Source organism: Cajanus cajan, chromosome 5 (assembly GCF_000230855.2).
Source record: "Cajanus cajan strain Asha chromosome 5, NIPB_CcT2T_4, whole genome shotgun sequence".
In the NCBI taxonomy this organism is placed as follows: domain Eukaryota; kingdom Viridiplantae; phylum Streptophyta; class Magnoliopsida; order Fabales; family Fabaceae; genus Cajanus; species Cajanus cajan.
This window is the reverse complement of record NC_138521.1, coordinates 67,721,368-67,733,434: the sequence shown is the minus strand read 5'-3', so window position 1 is coordinate 67,733,434 and position 12,067 is coordinate 67,721,368. Positions and strand designations below refer to the sequence as shown.

General features: G+C 30.8%; 2 protein-coding genes across 2 annotated transcripts; both read left to right on the top strand.

Moving 5' to 3' along the window:
• Positions 1–1,374: 1,374 nt before the first annotated feature.
• LOC109806942 (ubiquinone biosynthesis COQ9-like protein) lies at positions 1,375–5,748 on the top strand. Its single transcript, XM_020369473.3, has 6 exons — positions 1,375–1,762; positions 2,274–2,381; positions 4,365–4,526; positions 4,616–4,787; positions 5,215–5,288; positions 5,396–5,748. The coding sequence occupies exons 1-6, from the start codon at positions 1,475–1,477 to the stop codon at positions 5,462–5,464; spliced, it is 873 nt and encodes a 290-aa protein (XP_020225062.1). The 5' UTR covers positions 1,375–1,474; the 3' UTR covers positions 5,465–5,748.
• A 676-nt stretch (positions 5,749–6,424) lies between these two features.
• Positions 6,425–7,721, top strand: LOC109809037 (RmlC-like jelly roll fold protein). Its single transcript, XM_020372257.3, has 3 exons — positions 6,425–6,623; positions 6,699–6,820; positions 6,893–7,721. Exons 1-3 carry the CDS (start codon positions 6,497–6,499, stop codon positions 7,211–7,213), a joined length of 570 nt encoding a protein of 189 aa, XP_020227846.1. The 5' UTR covers positions 6,425–6,496; the 3' UTR covers positions 7,214–7,721.
• Positions 7,722–12,067: the final 4,346 nt, after the last annotated feature.

Genomic DNA, 12,067 nt, shown 5'->3' with positions numbered 1-12,067 from the left:
CAATATATAATAAAAGATTTTTTTCACCAAAACATCAATATACAACAATAGTCTTTTTCCAATAGGCAGAACAAGTATAACTACACAAGATGTGTTTAATTATATATGTTTGAAACTATTGAAATATGTGCTTTTACTTCTCAATATGTGAAATACAAAAATAATAAAATTATTACTTTGAAGTTAAAATAAATTAAATTGAACTCAACTTTTATCTAAACACACATATGGACCATATTACCAAAAAATAAATAAATATAAAGATTAATTTTTTTTAAATATCTCTATATTATAATCTTTTTACTAGTCTCCTTTGGACTCTATTTATAACTATTCATGAATTATTTTTTTTATGTCATAAATGTTCATTATTAGTATTTTTCTAAATCTCCTCCACACATGTTGAAATCAACAAAGATAAAATTTCACTAAAAAAAAGTATGTAATTTCTAATAGTTAATATTACAATTTTAGCGATAAAAAACTGCTACAAATATCATTTTTTACAATTAAAATAATTGCTAGACTCACATAAGTCAAAAACTATTTTTAATATTTAATCACTGATGTTACTATAAAAAAGAGACGAAATTTGAAAAATATAAATCAACATCACAATTTTTAAAATAAAACAGAATTAAATTTGACTAAAATTTAAAAACAACATTTTAATAGTGACAATTTTGAATTCCCAATACATATAAATTAAAACCTCAAATATTACAAAGTTAACAATGCTAATTTAGTTGAACGAAAATTATAATATCGTATTAATTTTAAAAATCAAAGGACTAAATTAAAGATTATTATCATACATTATATGTATCTTCTATTTAAGTAATTTTATTCAAATTAAGTGAGACTCTTCCACTATGAAAGAGAATAAAATTTAGAGTTTTTATTAATAGAAAAATGAAATGAAATATAATTAAAATTTAAATGAAAAATAATTATTTTTAAGTTTTACTTGGCGGATGGTCCAACACGTGGCAGAGCTATTACGGGCTACGTCGAACTTTAAACTAGTTTTTACTTCAAAAATACTCTCTTCCTAGTTCCTAGTCACAACAACTCACGCAGTTTCAGATTAGATGAAAAGAAAAGTCTTAAATTCGTTAAATAGTAATTTAGAAGCTATCATGCACAAATTAAATAATTATTATATTTAAATATATGAACAATGATTAAAATTTTAAAAAATAAATATTTTTAAATGTATAATTTATATTTAAAATTTATAATAAGTAATTTATATCATTATATAAAGAAACGGGAAGAGAAAAAGAATATAAATGTTTAATTTAAGAGAAATAGAGAAGAGAAAAAATAATTTTAAATTAAATAATTGATTAAATATTTGTCAAGTGTTTCGTTACTCTTGACACTTACAGTGTCTTGAATACTAAACCAAAGAAATTTGGATTATCCTGGCTTCCTCCCCTCTCCTCCCTGATTTTGTACTGTTAGTAGCAGAATGTATCGAACGGCGGCGAAGCGGTTGTTCTTGCGTGCAAGGTACTATAATGGCAACGTTGCGCTCCGATTACGTCCTCAGCCTCAGATGTTGATACCTTCTTCTCGCTTTTCCACGTTCCTGACTCATCCACTTCACACTCGACACTATATCGATCCTTGCTTTCCCATCACCCTCTCTCAAAACCCTAACTATTCTTCATCTTCCTCTACCTCCACCGATGAGGATACCGGACCCAACTACGAGGACCAACAAGCTCGCGTGCTTCAGGCCTCGCTCCCTTACGTCGTTCGTATACTTTTCCTCTTCCTCTTCCTCTTCATTCTTTCCACTGCATCTTATAATTCAAATTTCTTTTCATCCTTAGCTGTTTCATTTTTTAAATTAAGGTTTTAGATTATTTTCCTTCTTTTTCTCCACCAAGAGGCTTTCATATTCCTAGAAGAATGGAAGTGGATTTTGTCGCCGTCGCCAGTTAGATCTTGAAAAAGAAAAATAGAGAACAGAAAAATAAACCAAACAGACACAGAAGGACGACGAAGGGTGATAGAAGCCAAATTAGGAGACAGAAAAGAGAAGAAAGAAAAGGGATAAAATAGGAAAAAGAAGGGGGAAATGGTAATAAAAAAAGAAAGAAGAAGAAGAAAGAAGAATAAATCTCAGCCATTAATCTAAAAAACCAAGATCAACTGTGGGAGACTTACTTCTCTTCCCACCTTAGCCTTCATCTTCATATTGCATGTCAGAATTCTACTGTTGTAACAATAAGTGATTATGATTTTGAAATTGTGGTTTTCAGATACAGCGGGGATGGACCGACAATGCGCTAATTGCAGGGGCAAGGGATGTTGGTCTTTCCCCTTCCATAATTGGATCTTTCTCCAGGAAGGAAGCAGCTCTGGTTGAGGTGCATTTCCTCCTCTATCTTGTTCTTATGACATCTCGATCATTTTCACTGTCTTTCCAACTCTGTCATAATTTTTCTTCTTTTAAGTGATTGTTAGTATTTATCGATAATTGGAGTTGGAGTAGAGTAAGAGAGTAGTTATTTACTGTATGATTGTGGTGACTATTTTGAACTGTTTGTCTACTGTGAGGGATGAAGGTGTTTGTTAAACCTTCTTTATGTGCAGTCATTTATGCTATTCTATGATATGGATGATCTGTGTTTCCTTTAGGAGGTTTGGTATGAGACAAATTTTTTTAATGTTCGGAAATCATAATTCTTAGAAATTATGAAAATCTGTTTAGTTGGTCATAAATGTTAATATTTTTCAATGTTACTTGAGAATCAGAATTTTTTCTGTATTAAATAAGTAAATAAAGGTAACATAATGTTTTTATCAAATTAAAACTCTATTTTTATCACGGGAAATTTAGTTTCTCACCTCCTATGGGAATAATTTTGTGGGAAAGCTATAAAAATTATTCCCAATAATGTTTCCTAAAAATGTTATTTTTTAAATAACAAACAAATTGTGGAAAACTAAAATTTCTGACGTTAGATTCTCGGGAAAACAAAAACTTTCTATGTACCAAAAACCGTATCTTAAGGAAAATGATCCATGAACACTCAATTGGTAGTACACACCTAGAAAGAAAAAGGGAGAGAAGTGTACATATAATAGATAATATGACGTGACAAGCAAAGAGAGAAATGGAGTGGGTGTTTGGCAGTATGTCTTGGACGCATGTATTCCTTAATCTTTCAAGTCAATTTCTAAAATTGATGCTGAAGCTAAACCTAGTTCCTTCTAAAAATTAACGTCATGTTGTATTCAAAATGGTTTTCTAACATGTTGGGAGAGTGTCAAATAGGTTTTTGCACTATTAGAGTATACTACTCTTTGCTTAGTAACTAGAGTTTGTTAAAAGAGGACTACGGCTGTTGGTGTTATCTTATGTCAGGTAGAATGCTCTATGGTACTGTTTGTCAGTTGTTTCACACGTTCTATATTATGACGTAATTGCTAACAATTTATACTGTATTTCAATCATATTTTGAGTTGGCAAGCCATCCTCTCTCTAATGGAAGAAGAAAAATGTCTCACCAAAAGAAAGGATGAATTGAATCAAAGAAGAAAGATGTTTTCTGTTTTTAAATATGAAATAAGTGACTCATAACAGTTACTAAGTTAGACATCTCTTTTCTGTCTTGCATTTGTGTGTGCACGCCCGATCACCCGTATTCTCACTGGCATCCTATTATTATATGATCTCACCATTGACAAGCTACAATTTCAAGAGGTGTCAATGGTGTTTATCCGTGTTTTTGGGTTGCTTTATTCTATTATTAGTTTCTACATGAATTCTGATACAAACCTGACCTAGAATGTAGGCAAAGAAGATATAGAAGGGAACTGTATTGAACTCAAATGGAAACAATACATCAAATTTAAAACAAATTGGATAACAAATAAGAAAGATAGTACGGAACACAAGAAGTAGCAGATGAAAGCTAACTTCCTGCTCCAAGCCCAGGGCCAATTTCCATAAGAAGAATTTTCTCTCTTCAACCCCCCAAGTCACGCCATACCCCTCTTAATAACCACGTCTTTCCACCTTTTCTCCTAGGCCACATGCTATTTTCACCGAGTATTACTGTCTGTCCCTTAGTTTCCTCCACATGTGACATGTCCCACTCTTTTTTCTCCCCTAGAATCTACCTTCCATATCTTGGGGCCATGGCTTAACTGCTGCAATATTGGATCATTAGCATCAGTCACAGTATTGGACTCTGGGGTCTCAGTAAATTGTCTTCCTCTTTTATATTATCTATTATAATTAAGTACAATCAGTTTAATGGATTGCATAATTTTGAATATTATTGGCTTTTGTTTGTGCTTATTAGTTTATATGAATTGACCTTTTTTTTTGTTATGTCATTCAGTATTTCATGGATGACTGCTTACAGAGACTCGTTGATAAAATTGACTCAGACGAGAGTTTAAAAAATTTGACACCAAGTGACTGTATTACTAAGCTTATCAGATTTCGTTTAGAAATGCAAGTTCCATATATATCAACATGGCCTGAAGCTCTTGGCATCCAGGTCTCTGCGGATGTCCTTTTTCCTTGTTAAAGGTTTAGTTTTCTGAATTGTAAACCTGACAGAGTTTCTGGGAAATAATTTCTTTACAGGCACAGCCTGTAAATGTTCCTACAAGTTTTAAGCAGAGGGCAGTGCTTGTGGATGAGATCTGGCATGCTGCTGGTGATAATGCCTCTGACATTGATTGGTATGCCAAGCGCACTATCCTCGGAGGAATATACTCAACAACTGAGATTTATATGCTGTCAGATAAATCTCCTGGTTTGTTTTTCTTCCCTTTCCCTTTAAGACACAATCATTCTTAGAATTTGCTTGATTCGGTTTCATCCATTCATTTTCTTATGTTTTTGTGCACTTCTTTTTATGACAAACTTTCGTTTGTGGTCAACTTCTGGTTCTATGATTGTAGTGACTATTTAATCATTCATTCTTTTCATCGTGTTTTCTTTTGTGAGGGCTTTGAAAATATTGTCTGGATTCAATTTTCTGTTCTCTTTATTTTTATTTTCTCGAATCAAGACTGTCCTGTTTGCTTACACGACAATATATATAATGATTAATTTGATGAAGTAAGAGTTGGGAAAAAAATGGAATTTTATTTCCCATCCCATGCTGCTTATGGCTTTATGCGGGAAAGCTGTGACTTGTGAGGACTCTCTCAATTCTTCTGTGGATGGTTTTCTGGCAGATTTCCGCGATACAGGGGCTTTCTTGGATGCTCGAGTGAGAGATGCCTTTGATTTAAAGAAAACCTTTCAAGAGGTAATTCTTATTTTGTTACTGTTGTTGGTCCCTAAAGTTTTTCAAATTTCAACTATTTCAAAACATCATGCTCGGTTTCCAGAATTCTCACTCATCATAATTTTCAGGCACAGTATTTGGCAGAAGCTGTTGGTACCGGCCTGGCAGAAGCTGTCGGGAAAGTTTTCCGGAGATGAGTCGTGGTGGGAAGATTTGCTGGTGGCAGGCACTTGTCTCTTGGTTTTATGTTGTGTTGCAACTTTCAAACAATGTTTCTTCGAGACATTGATTTGTTACATGTAGTGATTTAGTTACATTTCATTTTACTTCAAATTAGTTATCTTCCATTTACTTCAAATTTAGTCCGTTTTGGGCGGCTTGAGTTGCAGGGTCATGAGTGCAGAATGATGTTAAACTTGTAAATAATTCCATTATCATTTCATAATACAAAGAATTTGCTCTTTTTCCTCTCACCAAAGAACTTTCTTCATATGTCTCTTATATATGTAATGGAAAAAAATGCATAGACACCTAAAGTTGGGTTTGATGGAGGTGGAGGTGATGTAGGGTGGAAGAGAGGAGAAATTTGCAGAAATTAATGTTTTCTGCAGTTGGGGTAGGCGAGAATAATAGACGAAATGCAAAGATGTGGGCTCTATACCGAAACAAATTTTTTTTTTCTTCTATTTTTTTGTTAAAACTAAATAATCAGTGTTGATGGAGAGTATATGATATGCGAAGATCTTTTCAAAAGTGATGCAGAAATAAATATTTTCAATGAATTATTGATTATACACCTGGTTTATTCATGTATTAAAATGATGCAGGGTTTGCTTTTAGGTTTATTGGTTGACTTTATGTTACGAATGGAATAACGGTCTCTCACAGCATTTGCTGGTAATAGTAGCCAGTTTTGTATATAGCAAGCAATAATGGAATCAGGTAAGAAGTTTAGGAATAGAATGATTATTTAATTGCAGTAAAGAGAGGGTTGGTAGATGATAATGTTGACTATTCCATCTTCACCTACCGTTATCCTGTCCCTCCGGAGGCACCCGCAACGTTTAGAAAGATAATTGGTAAATACATTTTAGGAAAAATAAAACGTTGTTGTTAAAAAAAATAAAGAATAGACTAAAAGAATAATTTATAATTTTGAAGTAGTATAAATATTATTGCGTAGAGGCGTTGGAAATGAAAATAAGAGAAGGAAAGGAAGGAAGAAGAAGATGAGTTTGAGGGCATCAGAGGTAGCGAAGAAGTTGAATCTGGAGCCTCACCCCGAAGGTGGGTTCTACGTGGAGACATTCCGAGATCATTCCATCAATCTTTCGACTTCTCAGCTCCCCCCCGAATGTAAGTGAGTTGTTTGTTTGGTTTTTTTGTGTTTTGTGATTTGAGTAACTGATGAAGGGCCACACAACACAACAGACAAAGTGGATCGCCCTGTGTCTACCTCCATATATTTTCTGGTTCCGTCTGGGAGCGTGTCTCGCCTCCATCGCATACCCTGTTCCGAAACCTGGCATCATTACATCGGCGACCCTCTCACCGTATGCCTCTCCTCTCCTCTCCTCTCCTCTCTTTTTTAACCTAATATGTCCCTGACCTTGATAACCCCTCAGGTTGTGGAATTGAATGAGAAAGATGGGAGTGTGAAGTTCACTTGTCTTGGATCCGATCTGAGTGAGAATGAGGTGCCACAGTACACGGTTCCTCCCAACGTCTGGTTTGGTTCATTTCCTACCAAGGACTTTACCTTCTCTGTGGATGGGGTGTTCCAAAAAGGTGCTCCTAGAGACAGCGAGAGGAACTACTCTCTTGTAGGATGCACCTGTGCACCTGCCTTTCAGTACCAGGACTTTGAGCTGGCCAAACCCTCCTACCTCCTCGCTCGCTTCCCCCATTTGGACCCTCTCGTCACTGCTCTCACATTCCCCGAGTAATCTATCTCTACTGCTTTTCAGAACACAATAATCAACATCTACACGCCTTTCTACTTGTCTTTCTTGCCTTATCAATTTCACCTTTTCTTATCTTCCTACTTCCTACTATCCATAGGGAGACTAGTACTAAACCTTGCCAACTATAACTGCTTATGCTTATAGTTCACGTCCTTAAATTAATTTGGTTGATTCTTCACTAACTTAATCTGTAGGACGTACATTCTTTTTTCTTCCACTAAATAAAAATTTAGAGGAAGGGGATGATGTCTCAGTTTGAGGCAGAGAAACTCCCTAAACTCAAACAACACTTACAATCTATCAAATGAATGCAGACTCGAACCTGCGACCTATCAAATGCGAGGCTCTGTTATTTTCTAGTCGACCAATCTTTTAGGATTAGTATGTAGGATGTAGAAATATAGTTTTTAAGTATATTCATTACCATTTGATATCGTCTTATGTGAATGACAAATATTTTATTGGCAGAAATCATACTCATTTTGTTTCATCTACTTGTCTATTATTCATTTATAGAGTAAAGGAAATGTAGCATGTTTCAGAAGGAATGATACCCCTCGCTCGACCTTAGTATTAGGAAAAAAGGTGTAAAGTTATAACTCTTGATTAAAAGATTAAGAAAGTATTAACATGCATGGTGATTCGAATGAGACAGTTTAAATATCTTAACATTTTAAGTTTGAGTATTACTAAAAATATAGCAAGTTCTTGAGTGAAAATTGGTCATCAGTAAAATCACTGTATACTTCTTAATAATAACATGATGAAAATAAATTGAAGTAAATCTTAACAAATTCGTAATTTATTATATTTCATCACAATATGAGCCATTATTTTTCTAATCATGCTGCCAGAAATTGGTTATGGATTTTTTTTTCCGATACTCCTCCAATTTGTGACCTTTCCATGTTTCCATACATCCGAAGTTGAACTTCCATGCTACTTGAGATATTAACTAAAATGCACAAGGTTCTGCATGATTCAGACTGAGAGTAATTGATGAGATGAAGACAGTTATATATCCAAAATGATATATAGCCAGAAAATAGATTTGGTAATCAAATATATTAAATATAAAAGACTATCTTGTATGAAAACTATATAAAAAAATAATGTTTATTAAATTTTGTAATGTATATGTTAAAATCTTAAGCAGTCATGGTTATTTAGGGATTGAGTTATCTATAACTTATAACAATATATAAAAAAGATTCATGATTTCTGTGTACACAAATTTTAAAATATTTTTACCCTTTATTTATTATAATAACTACAATTTTTTAGTGGATGATAAAGTAATTTTACTTAATTAATTTAAATAAAAATTATTAATTTTCAAAAATAAATACGATATAACCACTTTATAATTTCCATATCTCACAAGTTCACAACACTAACTCGACACGTTTATAAGAATGTGGCTACTGTGTTATGTACATCAGACATGTTTGAGCTCAGAAAGTAGGTTACACAACAGCGGTTGGTTAGTAAGGGACATAGCACGGAAGCTTTGGGCTGCAATACTTCTAACAATTTTATGTACTTGCGTTTAAATTTTTAAAATTAATCTCAATTTTAACTACATAAACGATTTAAGCAGAATTTGTGAAAAATATTTTTGCTTTATATATATATATATAAGTATAAAAATATCATAACAGTTTTTTGTTTTCTTTTTTAAATGTTTATACAATAAAGACAAAAAAAAATATTTTCTAATTAAAATCCAAGATATGATGATATAAAGACTTCATAAATTGTAAATATATACCAAACAATATCATATACATATGCAAAGTTAATTACATTAATTAACCTCAAGTCTCGAGTATATAATTATTTTGTCGAAATGAAGAATTATTTTGACACTTGTAATGGGTCAACTAGTTTAAATAAGATTATCTTTTATAAAGTATATACTTGTTGAGTAAAAATATTTAATTATACTTTTAATTTTTATATAATTTTCAATTTACGATTTTGATTTTCTTTTTTTACTTGCACATATTTAATCCTCTAACCTTTTAAATTAAGATTAATTTTAAAAATTGAGGCGGTATAATAAAAGGTGAGCTTGAAAAGTTGTTTTTTAAATTAACTTAAATTCACTTTGGATCCTTGCACATGGGAATAGATCCCTCTACTCTTACATTCAATGTACTTAATCACTACACACTACTAAATTTTTTTAATATAAAAAATGAAAGATAAATAATATATATATATATATATATATATATATATATATATATAGAAACTAAAATTTCACATAGATTCAGTGCTACTGAATAAATTTTTTAAATAATAATAATAATTATTATTATTAAATTAACATAAATAATAGTATTTGTTTTATTTGCATATTAATAGATAAATTAATATATAAATATATTACAACAAGATTAAGTAAAAACATATAAGTATTGGATATGTCGCATATTTTAGTAACTAAAACCTATATTTATATTATATATTGTATAAATTAATGTTTAAGAAATTTATAACAAAAATTACTAAAATGTCCTAATTATAAGTAATGTAGTTTTAACTACCAATGATTTCAGATTTTGTTGGAAGTGTTTTTTTAATTCGTGGCTATTGTTTTTTTATTTTAATTTTGGGTTCTTATCCCAAGAGGTCGAGTTGTGGATATTTTTAATATGTGGATGTGTGACACCTAAACATATCTCTTACATGTCATTTGAATAGTTGTGATTACTTTTTATATGTAATTTGTTGATGAAAAAATATTCTCATTCTAAACATATCTTATGCATGTTATATGAATAATTGTAGTTAATATTTTTCATAATAATTGTTCGTATGAGATGTAAGGAGTATGTTTAAATGTCATCCCATCCACTCAAATGAACTATCTACAACTTTATATTTCATGCTTCAAGAACCCAAATGAAAAATCTAGTAACTAAAAATTGAAAACACCAATAGTAGAACTTGAAATTAACTACTACCTTCGTTCTTGGGCTCAATTTAGAACAATTATTTGTTCTTTTATATAAGAGTCAATTGACTCAATTCATAATGTTTGATGTATTAATTATTTTTTTATATAATAATTCTCCTAATTAAAGCATGTTTTCTTAATTAATTAAAACACATTAAATGTACACTCTTTAAAAGACATGCATTCTAATTGGCTAGAAGAGTAAACAATTTTAATTATGAGAGAAAAATAGTATAGGACATACACTCTAATTGTTGTGAACTAGAATAAATACTTTTCTTAATCTTTGTGAATCAGATATTTGGATCTTGTATATAGGAATTGAGATAGTAGAAATTAAAATTACATTATGTTGTAATTAAGACACCTTAGTAATTTTTGTCCAAAATTTCTATGTCCTTGATGTATATAGCTTTGTCTTTTTTTTTTTTTTTTTTGCATGTATAATAAAGTGATATTTGAAGAAGACGTTCTACTCTTACTCATTGAACTTTCTTCTTCTCTTGATGTAAAATGACCTTTGTCCATGTTGATCACAACTCAAACCTTTTATAGATTCAAATTATTAGCAACTTTGACTCCAACAATGATCCTTGTCACGGGAAATGAACAATTGAAAGTCAACAATGGTCATCATAATACCGATTTTAAAACCAAGTATAAAGTCGTTGTAGTTAGATGATGAAACTCAATATAAGGTATTCAACAAATAAAAATTTCGCATTGAAAATGTCACTTCAAAGTACTCTTTTTCATGTTGTAACACCGTGAGTTTAAATATTTTAATTTTACTATATGATTAAATATTATTATATTGTTATGATTGTTGTTTTAAAACTCAGAGTCAAGGGACTTTGAGAATTAGAATACCTCTGACAATATCCCTTGTATACTTAAGTTGGTTCAGTCTCAAGAAGGATATATAAAGTTTTTCTTAAGATGTGAATCTCATATATTCATGTTTTAAGAGATTTTAGAGAGAAATTAGAAAGTATGATTTAAAACTATAAAAATAAAACTATGGTCATGTCCAATTTGAGAAGGATTATCATTCATAAAAGATATGATTTTAAAAAATATTAACCGTTCAATGGGGCAACTCATTTTTGTCCCGGTCCTTTTATTGAATTTGTTGACGTCTTCAACTTTAAAACAATGATAAAATTATGAGATACCAATTAAGGGTGGTAAAGTGAATCAATGAGTTTTTTTTTTCTTTTTGTCTTGATCCTTTTATTAAGTTTATTTATGTACTTTGAAAGAGTGATGAAATTATGAAATGCTGATTAGAGTAGTAAAGTGAACCAATTTGTCCACTTTTGGCCCATTCCACCTAACTCCTAGAAATAAAGTGAGGTGGACTGATAGTGTTAGTGAATTAAAAATCATAGTTTGTCAAAAATAAAAAAAAACCAAGACTTTTATTTTAATACCAAGTTAAAATTTGATAAATTTAGATAAATAATTTAAAATAAATTAATACTTTATTACAATTAACCTATTTTTTTATCTCTTTATTTAGAAAAATTTTAACTATATTTTGAAACTTAAAATTTTAATATATTACATTTAAGGTTTCCTTTCCAATGTTACTAAATTTTACGCACACATATAACAAACATTTTTTTAATAATAACTGGTTATACATTAATATGCAACGCTTAAATTCAAAATACATTATATATTTATAAATAAAAATAAATGTTGTTGGTCAAGTCAACCTTTTTTGTTAAAAATTTGTCAAACTAACAAGATAAGTCGGAAGGCTAGACCTTCTATCTCCTCCCACTTATTTTGACTTAGGCGGATTAGGTTAAATTGACTTAAAAATTTTGAAGCTAGGTTAATTCATAAGGATCATTAAAACAATT